Below are 14,345 nucleotides of genomic sequence, written 5' to 3'. Positions count from 1 at the left end.
AACTTGATCTTTAATATTAGAATTTAAAAAATACATATCTTTGCAAAAGTAAACTATAATTTATACCCTCCTTTTTGTTTTAGGTCATCTTCTCCCCTCTTTGTTGGATGCCCTAATTATTACAATGACTAGCTTGCAGTTGAAAGATTCCCCTGAAATTCTTCAGTTTTAAAGCCCAGGACTTATTTAAAATTCATTTTATAAACTTGAGCTCTATCTAAGAATCAGAGCAAAGAGGAACACTTTTTACAGTTTTTTGTCGCGTGCTTAATTTGCTTTTGTGTGTGCAGGTGAGTTGATGTTGTTAATGTTTAATAATTACTCCTGATCCAGGGTGTCTCTTTATATCTGGATATTAAATAATATCTCACACAGTGGGAGTGTTCATTATGAGATGAGTTGTGCTTATTCACCATTTGGCAGCTCCTATTCCTCACAGAAAACAGAGTGAAAAAATAGACCTAGAGAATCTCTTTAGTCAGCTCTTTTATCATTGCACCTAGTTCAACATTCACATTTCAAAGCTGCCTGGAATTGCTAGTCTTAATTGGCTTTTAGAAAAGATGCATACATGCTTATAGATGAGTATGTTTATAATATATGCATACACTGTTTTGATGTCTGCTCTCGTTTGTCTTGTCAACTGGGTTAAGTGTGATTGTATGCATATATGTCTATCACACAAATCTGACTTTTACCTCTGACTTTCCTCTCGTTGTTTATGGGTGAACGTACTTGACCATATAATGTCAATTTCACAACTATGTTATTTGATATGTACTCTCTTACCATCTTAGATTTCTGCCAGCATAATACATAAGTTTAAAATGAGAACTTACAGAAATAATAGTGTATGTCTAATATTGGCCTTTTATGGTTTTCCTGATTAACTATTTTCCCTGATTCTTCAGTTAAAATATGTAAACATGCTCTTCATTAAGATACAAAACCATCATATTTTCTTTCGAAAGCAATGCCTTTTACAATGTGTACCTCAAAAGTAACCATGTGAAAATTATAAATGCCTACTCTAATAAGCAATCTAATTCATACTTAAGAACAGCAAAATAGTTTCCTTTTTAATGAGATCACAATTCCCAAGGACAAGAGTATATTTATTAAAAAATATTAGACCCATAACTATTAAATGAAAAAATGTATTGGCCACAAGTCTCATTCTTCAACCATCTTTTCACTGATCCTACAACAGTTTTATCTGTCTAAGGAAATAGCTCCTGTTGTCAGTAAATATGGATAGCAAATAACTATTATGATATAATTACATTATTTCATCTTACAGCTGCCTTTTGAGGTCTTCCAGTTCAGAAGCATCACACGCACAATTCACTCATTTACAACACCTATGTAATTCCCACACCTACATATAGTCAGTGCTCAGAAATGTTTGCTGTTGATGGTGACAGTAACTCATATGACGGACTTGGGATATTTTCTGCTTACGATCAATAGCTAATTTAATAATGTTTTCCTTTGTCAATAATGTCTCTTGTTTTCTTACAACAAAGGGAAAAAAACAGTTGATTGGTTTATTATTTTTGATATATGTTGAAGATTTTAAAATAACTCCCATTTAAACCTAATTTTATATTTACTACCTCTTATACAGTTTAGTCAGTAAAAATTATCTAGTAGCTGGTAAAATGCCAAAGAATAATCTCATAGCAATGATTGAAACAGAGTTTTAGACCATATGACGCTAGCATTACTTACCAGCTTTCAAATGGAAACATCTAATTTAAACTTTTCTTTTTCTTGGTGGTGATTTTCATAGTAGATTTGCCAAGCAACCATTTTAATATGGTCTTTGAACCATATTTGATTTACATAACCATCGGTTTAAAAGGAATAAACGATGATAATATAACTATATTCTAACTCAACGATGTTTATAAAACAAAATTTAGCAGGTTGAAGTTCTTGTTGTTTTAAGTATTGTCATACTAAGTTACAAGATTCATAACCTCACTTTATTGAGTGCAAACTATGTTTCTTGATATTTTCATGATCTTGTTTCATAGTTATTGTTATTAAAGTTAACCTCACTGCATGAGCCTCCATAAAGCAACTTCCAGCAGTGATACTTTTAAACATTTCACATAAACAACAACAAAAAATGTTACTTGATTAATCTAAAAGTGTTTCTCGTTTATAATTAGGCAAATCAAATGCATAATCAGACAAGTTCACACATAGATCAGACATATACCTCTACCTATTATTTAAAATAAAATCTATATAATATTTCAAGTGTATCACTTCCAATTTCTGCATAAATTCAATGTTCTTGATTAGTTCAGTAGTTTCTATGAATGTCTCCTTATTATGATAGCAAAGGAAAAAAAAAGGTAAAGAACAGCTACTAATAAGTAGTATTCAGTTTTTAAATCATTCAGTCATTCCCAGAAAACTAGAGCATTTATGAAGTTTACTAGCACAAAATGAAAAAACTACCCAAAAAAGAAGTACTGAAAATGACTTTATGCATCTTATATTTGGGCATTACCTTTCACCATATCGACAAACAGGCCACAAGGGTCTACTGAAGCTCACTGTTATTTTTATTCTTCAGGCTTCACTGATACTTTAGTGCTCTCCAAGAAAGACAAGAAAATCTTTACAACATACCTGATCATTTATCTGGCATGCAACGAGGTTGTGCTGATCATAACAGCCAGCGAACCTGATGTACTTGAGCCAGCTTCCTACATCTGGTTGACTAGCATCTATGCAGAACTTCACATTGCAAAACTCATCTAAGATCTAGAAGGAAGAAGACGAGAACAATCAATTTCCATTATCAGTTCATTCATTAGAATGGTTAATTGCTTGAAAATATTTTATTCAAATATATGATTCCTCCTTTGGATCCTTAAGAGAAAAAAAGTCAGACAGCATGCATATTAATAAAGAAGGAATAATAATAAGTTATCTTAGAAGTGGCAATGTACTGCCTTTAAAGGAACAAAGCAATTGTAAATTATTACAAAAACTGATTAATTGGTTTTTAAAATGCTCGATTCCTTGTTATGAATGAATGAGTGCCATTGCCTTAATTTTATCCAATGTGATTTTTACGAAAAATAATATTGAACAGCATATATTAACATAATATTTCTAAACTCTACAAGTCAATATTTTAGGTTCAGATAATCTTCCCTTGTAAGTGTATACTTTCACATTTTTTTCACTTTAAATTAGTGCAATTTAAAAACTTTAATCTAAATATTGTCAAATTCCTTTTCAGTTTGCATTGCACTACTGTGAAACAAATCACACCCGTAATTGAAGAAGATAATAAGATTTGTCTCACTGATGCTTCTGACCAAACTAAAGAAAAACAAATGAAAATAAATAATTGGTAAACACTTGTGCAAAATATGTCAACCTAAAGTTTTAGGTAACACATGCCAATGCACATTTCAATTTTATGTTTCGGAAGTAAAATACCAAAACTGGCTTGTGAACAAGTAAAAAATATGTAAGAATGTTGACATAAATTGCCATCATTATATATGGTCGTGTATGTTAGTGTTGTTATTTTTCATGAGATTTTATGTTTGGCCTATGCTAAATATTAATCACTACTCAGGATACCTATTAAAGAAAAATTAAGATGGGAAGTGTCCATTGTCTACTTAAACAAGGCTATTCGGAATCAATAGTAGCAATAATGTTTTAAACATCAATATTGAAAGCTGCATAGTTGTTGACCTGATGGTAAATAACTAGAAAGTCTGGTAATGTTAATGTCAATCAGTTAGCGCAAACTTGAGGAAGTTTCCTATCAAAGACTAAACAATATAGTCTAGAACATTAATTGATGAATTAAATAACCCCCTCCCCGCCCCCCCCCCAGAACTCTGCTGTATCTATACCTATAAAAGTTAAAACTAAACACTCAGGTGCATAGACCAAAAGCAATTTTGCACAGAATTCAGGTAATCACCCAGTTGCAGATTCAAGTCATTAACTCACCACAAACTTCAAGAAGAAGCCCAGTACTCTGAGGGCTCTAGTCAAGAGTCATTATGAATAAGCCTTTGGCCATGAGGCAATTAAAGGGCAATAAGTAGTCCCACAATTTTAAAAAGGAAAATTGAAACATAAGATAGGAATAATAATTGCCACACACACACACACACAAATCAAGTCTTTTTCAAGGAGGCCTCTTCGCACCACCACCAACAAAAAGTCTATATTAAATACCCTCTCTAGTGAGAAGAACAGATTTTAACAATTTCTCATTTATAAAATTACAAACTTTAAGTTGTTTTCTTCAACTTTCAATGCTGAGCAGCTTAAATGGCAACTTGAGATTACCCCCCTCCTCACATGTCTGGAAGGAGCATAAATAACATCAGCAATACACACTTTAAAAGGGTAAAAGGTTGGGATTGTTGTTTTTTGGTTTCTTGATTTCTGGTTGATATTTGTTGTTTGTTTTCTTGACTAGCCCCCCCCCCAAAAAAAAGGTAGTTCTACTAACACACTAGAGAAATGTTTAATGAAGGAAACAGGGTGAAGGCAGTGAAATGCAACACCAATTCCATTTCATATTTGCAGAAAGACGTGGGAAACTTGTTAATTTCAAAGTCAAAAATCATTTATCCCCTTAGCTTTCTAGCATTCCCTTTTTGCAAGGGCAGGGTAAGTACTGCATATGCACATAAAAATTCTAGGTGTAATTTTACTCTGTGTTAACATTATTGCCATTGCCACTGTCAACAGTGAAATTAATTTAAAAACAGGTTCATTTCCAAAGAATGTCTTTTTACATACATGTAATACGATTATTCAAATATTTCACCAACGTATTAACTTTCTTACTCTCCGTATTCTTGCCCCAAGACAAAAGCTTAACTTTCTCCAGAAACCTTTCCCCCCTGGGTGAATTATTCGCTTCTGATTTGCTAACACAACTGCATTTGTCTCCCAAATGTCTTAATCGTCTCGGAAATCTCGAATAAAATAAAGTAACAACACATCTTCCGTCATTTCATCGAACACACTCCTGTGTTTTTAAAAGCTGTCAAGTTCCAAAGATAGCTTTAAAAAAAAAAAAATCCCTTTAGGTGGACTTTAGAGAAAGGCCCTTTCAAAAATCCAACAGCGAAAGGAAAAAAAAAAAAAAAAAAATCCCCACAATCTAGCCAAAGGGTCCGAATGTGACTTTCTCGCGAAGCAGCACACGATGTTGGACAGCAAAGCTGTTACTTGGCAAGGTGGAACTCGGCCGAAAGCGGCTCCAAAGTCGCGTGGCCGGTGCCAGGAATTCAGATTTTGGCAACCCCACCTTCTGAGTCCCTGATACCGACGGACAGACACACGGAGGGAGGGGAAGGAGGAGAAGAGCGCGAGGAAAGGAGGCCGACAGCCGGCAGAGAGACCCACCGAAGGCCGGACGACCCACCCCGGAGACGCGTCCAGACCACACCGTTGCACAGGAGGAACAAGGAAATCGCCAGTCCCGGCAACGTAGATAAGCACAGGGCTCCGCGAGACTGCGGGCAAGTAGGAAAAGAAGGCTGGGGGGCGGGGGGCGCCCCGGAGAAGGGGTGCCAAGGCAGGAAACTGTCCCAAGTAACAAACTATGCACATCGCCAGGACTTCTTTTTTTAAAGTGAGTTATCTTACCTTAAGATTTCTATGGCCTCAACTCAGCAATAAAAGGCAATCACAGAAGAATTAAAACAAACAAAATAAAATAATCAGCAGCCCCCAGGTTTCCTGCACGAAAATCCTTTCATACGATCCCGAGCCACATTTCGAGATGTTTAAAAAAAAAAAAAAAAAAGCCTCGCGTCTCGATTTCCGAATGGTCTCTGATAACTTTGTCCGTCTCTAGGATCTGCTCGCCAGGACCACGCGTTTCAGATTTATTGTCCGCCAACAGTGTATTTTTAAGACCAGAAATGAAGTCTCCTCTCGTCTGGGTGACCCGAGTTTGGTGTGTTTTGGCTTTTTTCCCCCTTCCTAAATGAGTTCCGAGCTATTCCTTCTGGTTCACATCACCTCCCTCTTTTCTCACTTTCTCTTGCTCTTATCAGCCCGATGTGTAATGAAAGTTATCTGAAACCCACTAAAACTTCTTCCACTTCTCTCTCCCAGTTCCAAGGTGGGGTGGGGGGTGGGGTGGGGGGGAGATACAAGCAGGAGGAGCAGAGTTTGAAAAGGTGGGGGGCCTGGGGAGGCGAGGGGAGCTCTAGCCCCCTTTCTGATCCTCCGCTGAGCCTTGCCCGGTCCTAGACCCTCACGGGATCGTCCCCTTTCGCAACTCGTAGCTCAGCCGCCGGGTTTCTATTTCATGAACTGTCTCTTTAAAGAGGATCTGCTCGGCCATCCAGAAAGAACCCGGGGCGAGGGAGAAAGGGAGCTATCTCCCGCCGCCCAGAGTGATCGGAAGCCAGACAGGCTCCTCTTTCAGTAAATTTTTAAAGTGACAGCAGCCTCCTCTGGCGAGAGAGGTCACAAAAAGGTCGCCAAGACTCAGTCCTATAGGGACAGACTGATTACGGATGCACCATCCCCCTTAAACATGTAGATTTCTCTGGGTAAACAACCAATGGGGAGATCTCGCCAGGCAGGATTTCTTTCCCCAGGGAAATATCCTCTGTTTCGGTGTCCTGAAAGCCCAAGTGTAAGTGTGTGTGTGTGTGTGTGTGTGTGTGTGTGTGTGTGTGTGTGTGTGTTGGGGGTGGGAGTATTGGGGTGGAGAAGGGCTTTTGGGGTGTGAGGGTGTGTGCACGAGGCTGGGGGTGAGGCGCTGGAGGGGGCGAGGAGGAGGTTTAGGGTGAAGAGACGCTGGCTCACGCTAACCATAATTACTTTAGAAATTCTCCGAAAACAGTAGCCTAAAAAGTTGAAAAGGACATTTCCAGTTTTCTGTTAAGTATTTATTATTATTACTGAAATTCGTACTTTGATTTTTCCCTTCATTATCATAGTTAGGTCAGCAGAAGAGCATGCTACTTTTTAACTCATATTTTTCTTAGAAGAAGGAATTTAAAAATCTGAAACATTATTTGCATATAACCTGCCCAAATAGCGTATTAGGGGCTTAGAGAAGTAGACGATTGTCTGGTGAGTGTTTGCTATATTCTCTGATACATTAACTAAAACATCATGAATGCTCCAAAGTGGAATTGATAACTCAGATTATTTTTTAACTTTTAACATCATAACTGTTGTTTTGGGGGAATCAGTACTATATGGTGATTAATAATTTTCTAATATATATGGTCAGCTTTTATCAACACATTCCAGAAACAACATTGGAAGAAAGAATATAGGGAATGCATGGCAAAATAAAAGTGTCTACGGATTTACTCCAGCCAAGCTTGGAGATTTTAGTAAAATCCATCGGTTAAATGGAAATAAACGCTTTTTATCACAAAACTCCATTCATAAAAACAAATGGACAAAATCCAACTTCTCAGCTCAACAATGGAAAGTTAAGCAAAGTAAGCGAGTCAAGGGACACTTGAGGGGGAGGGGTGGAGAGAGACGGGATGGAAAGCGCGTTTATGTTAAACTTCATCTGCAAACGGAGACGGTACAAGTCCCTTTTTGTTTTCTCCAAGTGCAAATAGACGTGTAAATCTAGTAGATCTGTATTTCCTCAAAATGCTGATTTAAAAACAAAAATAGTAACAAAAGGGAGGGATGGAAGGGAGAAAATGACAAGAGGTGGTGACTAATTCGTTTTGGTGGCCTGTTATCTGTGACATTGAACTGTTATTTCAGATAATGGCCATTGTTTGCGGGAAAATCGCACAGCAATGGTAGGTAGGACAGGAAAAATCCTTTGTAAATAACCTAAAACCCGGTCAGATATTCCCATAGAATTCGGCGCTTGAGAACCTTTAAGAGCTCCGGGCTTGCTGCAGCCATTGATTTCCTGCCCTTCCTCAACTTGCCCATTGTAGGAGCTCCCCCGACCCCCTTTTTTTTTTTTTTTTTAATTTACCCATAAATTAGACCGGCTCGAGCTATGAGCTGTTCTATTTTCTTCCTGTCAGGATGAGGGATTTGTTTTATGATGCATTGTGTGTTAAATACAAGTAATCTGGGGAACCGATTGCTTCAGACAGTGCGGCCTGATCAGGGGGTCTGAGAGCTCAACGCCCCAATCCCCCGCCCTTGTCTCTGGCCCCCACCTCCTTGCCCTTTACAAAGCTGCTCTGAAAAGGAGGAAACGTCGGTGGATAAACAGAAGTTCGTATGGAATCAGTGGCAGGTCCTGGCTAAATTAGGAATCGTGGAAAGGGCCTCGGAGTTTTTTCCCTTATATTGGGTTCGGGTAGGGGAGGCGGGGCGACTTTCAAGGTCTGAGCACCTGCAGGTGCGTCAGGAGGCCGGTAGATGGCGTTGCGCCCCGAATTAAGTAGCGGCGCTGGCGGCTCCAGCCACCCAGGTGAACCCGCTGCCGCCCGCCGGGTGCCGGCAGCCGAGCTCTGCCCTCTGCCTCCCGCGCGATCCTGCGCCTTCCGGAGCCTCAAGCCCGGATGGGTGCACCCTGCAGTCCAGCCCCGCAGACACGGACCTGAGCTAAGGCTATTGCTACGCATGAAATTCTCTTCCTCAGATAGAGCCCAAAAGAGTTAACACTTTCTTTCTAAGTCCTTGGAAGATTGATCTAGAGAGATAGGGCATTATTTAGCCTTATCATTATTATTTTATTAATGTCATCATCCTCAGTCAGGTTCTCCACTGAATAACTTGTGAGAAAGACTAAAGGACCTCGGCAAACATCAGATCTCAGTATTTCTTCTCTCTCTCTCTCCTCTCCCTCTCGTTCCACCACCCCCGCCCCCTCCCCTCTTTGACTATACTGTGATAACTTCACGGACCTCGCTTCTTCCTGACGACGCAACTTGAAGTTTAAAAATGGGGTCCTGAAATCCCAGAGTAGCTAGAAGGGCCTTGATTCTCATGAAAGGAGCCTCTGGCTATTTCAATAATAACCCTTTAGGACAAGACCCTGACCTCCCTCCCCTGATCAAAAGTGACACGGAAGAGAAGCCGGAGGGCTGGAGGAAAAGGTTTTTTGCAGTGGGGGGCTTGCTTTGCTCCCCGGTTAACTGGCTCAACATCAGGAGGTTTCTAAAACAATAAACAAATACAAGGAGACAAATACCACCACCAATTCCCTTTATTCCTTGGGATTTCTGGTGAAATCTGTTTACAGTAGTTCCCAGTTACAAATTAGTCTGCAAAAGCTGCTGTCTGCTCAGCAGTAATCAGTAACATGCGTGTTCTGCAGTGTTTAGCGCTGCCCTTGAAATGGGCTATTAAAAATAATGGTTTTACTATAATCTCAAACCAGCTTTAATTTGCAAACATGTATCAGCACAGATGATCTAAGTATTAAGGGAACGGAATAGGAGAACATACAACAACAAATGTACAGTTTAAAAGCAGAACATAGAGTGATTTGGTGGCAATGTTTTTTAAAAAGAATCATACTTTAAAAACATTTTTCCAGAAGGAATGATCGTTTTTTCTGCCCTGTTCTGTTAATTGTTGTTTACCAGGAAAAAGTCATTGGAAAATATGAGGTTTGAGTGTGACTTGATAGATTTTCTGGGAGCTGTAAAGATCCCCCTTTGGCTGATGGCAGGGCTGGGGTGGGAGAGGTTAATGTGTTTTCTTCCTGGTCTGAAAAGGGCATAAACCCTCCTCAGGCCCCTTCCTTCCTCCCCCATCTGTGTGGATTGCAGAATCTTTAAAAGGCTCAAAGATTTCCAATAAGGCCACTGGCTCTGCCTTCATTGTGTAACTGTTTATTTAAAATAAGTCAATATATTAGTTAAAGCAGTAAGAAGTTAGTACTCCAGTATTCAAGTGATTCCCACAAGACTGTAAGCTGATGCCTCTTTTAAGCCTTAAACTTCATGGTTGTCCCAGAAGTAAAAGTTCTGCTAATGGAGACCCTATGGGCATGGTACATTCCAGCACATCATTAAAGGAAAGAAAAGCAGTCCAGCCAAAGCCAGATGAAATGACTGCACTGTCCACTTTTAATAGGCTTCCTGTGGACAAACAACCCTGTAACACTCTACAGAGGACAATATTTAAAAACAAGACAACTTGCTGGCAGTTTTCAATACCATAAAGTTAATAAAGTATGTTCCCATTCACCCTGACATTATGTTTTTAGTTTATAGAGGAAGGCACTTTATAACCTCAGCCTAAGTAGAGTTCCCTTAATTCTGTAGATTTGGGTTTCTTGAGGCCACTAAATATACACTGAGCTCCAAGCCTGACATTTTTGTTTTAATGCTGTTTTGTTTTGGGTTTCTTTTTTTGGTTTTTTGGTGGTTTTTTTTTAATTTGTTTGCTTGTTTTGTTTTTTGTAGCTTTTCAAGAACATACAAGTGCATTTTTACTTTCTCAAGTTCAGTTTCATTCATAGAGATCCTGTTAAATCCTGTTGCTTACAGCTCACATCAAGAAGCATGAAATAATCTGAGAAATTGACATTTGGCTGAACAATAACTGCTTGCTAATTAAATTAGCTTCATGTATGGATATTGATGTGTGTTTAAAAAGAAAATCAATGCTTCCTTTTCCACATCAGAATCGGATTTTGTAAAATCTTACCTAACTTAACTGATACAAAGCTAAGAAAAAAATATAAGTACGTCTTTAGGACTCAAGAGATTTCCCACTGATTTGCATATAAATATTTCTCCCAATACAGAAACTCCAATTTGTCTCTCCTCTTTCCTTCCCTCCAAATTCTTGACCACCTACAATTTCTTCTGTCAAATCTTTTTACTTAATAGGTAAGCCTTGTAATGAAGAATCATAGGCAAGATAAACTAGATTGGGAAGCCATGGAATCAAAGGTAATATTTTAATTTTAATTTATATGCTTTAGTCAGGGGAGTATTCCACAAGCTTGGCTCCCTAAACTTAAAGATGAAACCTATCATGTTGGGTAGGTAGACCCAGCAAAAAAAAACGGTCACACACAATAAGAGTTTACAAATAAAAAGTGCTCTGGATGTCCGGTCACCAACATACGTTATTACCACTGCTCAGGAGAGATATTTCTGGTCTCTTTTGATGGACTTTTTTTTTTTTTTTAACTCTATGGGGGTGGGGAAACTGTTAAAAAAAAAAAAAAAGAAAGAAAGAAAGAAAAGAGGAAATTAAAGGTAAAAAAAAATGTAAATAAAAAATTTCCCTTGGTCTGGAAATGGGCCCGACTGAAAGCATGTTAATCTCCACCTCAGTAATTTGGTTCTCCAGGAGAAGACAGAAGCCCTGCTGCTGTGCCCTGCACTTCATAAATCACATCTTTATGTGGACAAGGTCAGGGCACCTAACAGCTCAGACATGGGCCTTCGCAGTGGCTCGAGGATTCAGGCATGTTTACTCTCCCGCCTGGCTCTCCGAGGAGTAGTCCAGCACGCTTCTAATTACTTTTGATTATTTTCATTTGCTGGGGTCAGTCTGGCTTGCCAGGACTGCTGGAGGGTTGATTTCCTACAAATCTCGATGTCTTTGTAGGACAGCCTTGTGTGCGTTCAGAATTAGCACCCCGTTATTGTCCCTCCAGCATGGGATCCCTCCTAACAGATACTGTGATAGAAAAGTTTCCCTAGTGAATCATTACCTACTTCCCTTTTTATTAATTAACTACACAAACATAATCACTTATCTGATCTTTTTTAAAAAATGCAGATGACTCTCTTAACAGATGAGTATTTTATAGTATATTTGCCCAGAATAAACGTGATCCTTTTTTTTTTTTTCTGCTTCAACTTTAAATATATTTAGTAATGATAGCAGCTCTTTGGAAACTAAGATGAAATACTTTCCTGAGACAACAGCTCTAGTGAAAAATTATTATACTCAAAGATTTATTTCCAAAACTCCAATTAAGGCTGCCATATTTAAAATATTTTTTGTTGGGCTATTTTGATGTATTTCAGTCCTAAGCCATTATGCTGAGTGGTTATTTTGTGGCTAAAGCACAACAACAACAAAAAATTTATACCAAGTTTAAATGAATACATTGTGATAAAATAAAAACTTTAATAAAATACATCATAGTAAAATTTGGTAGAGAAAAAGAGTCAAAATATCATTATTTTTCTCTTTCTTATCCCTCAAAAGTATAGATGTTTAATACAATGATGCATATGCCTTAAAAGATATATTCAAGAAAAAAACGATGAGGAAATAAATATCCACAAAACTGAGATAAATATTCATAAAAGAACACATAACACATCAACCTGGTTGTTCAGACAATAAGCATTTTCAGATCACTGAACACAAATTACTATAATCTTTTTTATTTTATAAAAGATAACTTGGATCTTGATTATAAGTTGTCCCAAAAAGCCAAATCTCTCATTCTTCCTCACTTTAGATCAAAGAATTAAGGTCCTAAATTAAGGCTTTAGGAATTAACCTCAACTGCTAGGAATTAATTTTTTATTATTTTACCAATTTAAATTAAGTCAATTTTCAAGACAGCATTTAGCACATTATGTAATAAATCCACAGTCAGCTTCTTTCCTGAGGCTTTAGGAACACCATTTCAGAGTGCTTTTAGACTTGTAATCTTGTGGAAGAAGTGAGTTGGAAGACCTTTCTCTGCTCCCATCTCTTCTCCTACCTGTTTGCCTTTGGGTAAGTCACTTAACCTTTGAGTCGCTTTCTATGAAAGTTTCACAATATCAGCCTAATAGGAGTGTTGGGAAAATAAATTGGGTAATATGAGTGTGAACTGCTCTGAGTTCGTGGGAACAGGTCAAAACACTAAGTTTCACAGTTTTTGTGTTTGGGTAATGGGTTAGACTAGACTTACATACACACACAATGAGGAAGATAGTCTGGTTTGTACTTTAGGGAACAGCAAAGTATAAGTATTTTTCTATCCTCTTTCTTCCATTCCAGTGTCAGTTGCCCTAATCCTTACCCTGACCTATGGAAGAGAAGAATTTTAAGAAAAATGTTTTTTTTCTCTCAAGCTGTGCTATCCCCAAAGATGTCCGTCTTTGCCTGGCTTGCAGCTGAGTCTGCTCTGTCCCACCCACTGTGTTCTCTGCCAATCAGTAAGTGGGAGAATTCTGAGACAGAGGTGAAATACCACTGAGATCCAAGAGCCCTAAAAGCCGGGGTAGGAGGCCATGTACACACACACACACACACACACACACACACACACACACATCCAGACTAGTTTTCGGTCAATATTCATTATCAAGGTCCAGAAATGTATTCTCTGCAACGTCCTCTGGTGGACTTTAAGTGCCAGTATGGTAGGAATTGGGTTTCTCTCATTTGCCTCTATTGCCCAGATACTAACATAACGTCAGACATGGAATAGGTATTCAGTAGGGGTTTGTTGAAAAAAATGTATTGGGTCCTTCCTTAATTTTCATTCCTATGTAGTTTGGATGCTTAGCTTGGATGCTTGTTACCTCTAGTCTGAATTATCACAATGACTTCCTATTCTGACCATCACTCACCCACCCACTAGTTTATGCTCAACACTGTTCATCTTCCCATGCATCAGCTGTTACTCACTCCCCTGGTCAAAATCCTTCAATGGGTTCCAGTTGCCTAACAATTCAGTATAAACTCATTGTATTTTTTGAAAATGAAATGAGGTAATATATGTAAATTACTTAGACTCATGCATGACACCTAGCATATGGTCAATGAAAACATAGCTATTATTATTATTGATATTGCTAATATAATTATAATTTTAATCATTATTGTTCCTCAGCCTATAATTTATTTTGCCATCATTATCTTGGATGAAATCTTATCTATCCTTCAAAGCCACCTCTTTTTCTATGACCACTGGTCCCTAACTACCAGGTTTGACCTTTTCATCTTTTATCCCAAATCATCTCCTGGTTGATAGTCAGTTCTACCTTACGTTACAGTTGTATCTGTAATGCTCTTCAGTGTGCATTAGTAAAATTGTCAGTGGTCCTCCTTAAAGGGTTGTTGTAAAATTCTTAAGGATGGAATCAAGTTTGATTCATATTCACATCTTGAATAGCATCTTTTCAGAATAGGCTAAACTACCTTTGAACTGCGCTGCAAGAATCAATTAATTATGGCCAACTGTATCAGGAATTGTTATATTTAATATCTAAGAAAACTGGACTATTTACCACTGTTCCCCCATGGGAATCAATTGATGTACTGGTAATTCTCTTTTAGGGAATCTAGAGATAGACATTTCTACCACTGCTGCTTCCCAGGAGTAGCACTTTATTGCTCCCCCCATGCACCCATACTTGTGTTTCTATACCAACTACCTGAGTTGGCCCTTTACCTGGGTACCA

At 38.3% G+C, this 14,345-nt stretch overlaps 1 protein-coding gene across 6 annotated transcripts in view; it reads right to left on the bottom strand.

The window, feature by feature from the left end:
- Nucleotides 1-14,345, bottom strand: part of MECOM (MDS1 and EVI1 complex locus) — a gene marked incomplete at its 5' end in the record, with an annotated part of 572,227 nt that overhangs the window by 57,071 nt on the left and 500,811 nt on the right. For all 6 annotated transcript variants that reach the window (XM_079704200.1, XM_079704201.1, XM_079704203.1 and 3 more), the window contains one exon: nucleotides 2,647-2,781. In XM_079704200.1, coding sequence (XP_079560326.1) covers nucleotides 2,647-2,781 — 135 coding nt within the window. The remainder of the gene's footprint in view (nucleotides 1-2,646; nucleotides 2,782-14,345) is intronic.

The sequence above is a fragment of the Hyperoodon ampullatus genome, assembly GCF_949752795.1.
Source record: "Hyperoodon ampullatus genome assembly, chromosome: 5".
NCBI classification, from domain to species: domain Eukaryota; kingdom Metazoa; phylum Chordata; class Mammalia; order Artiodactyla; family Ziphiidae; genus Hyperoodon; species Hyperoodon ampullatus.
The sequence above is the reverse complement of the archived record's forward strand: the minus strand, read 5'-3'. Positions and strand labels throughout refer to the sequence as shown.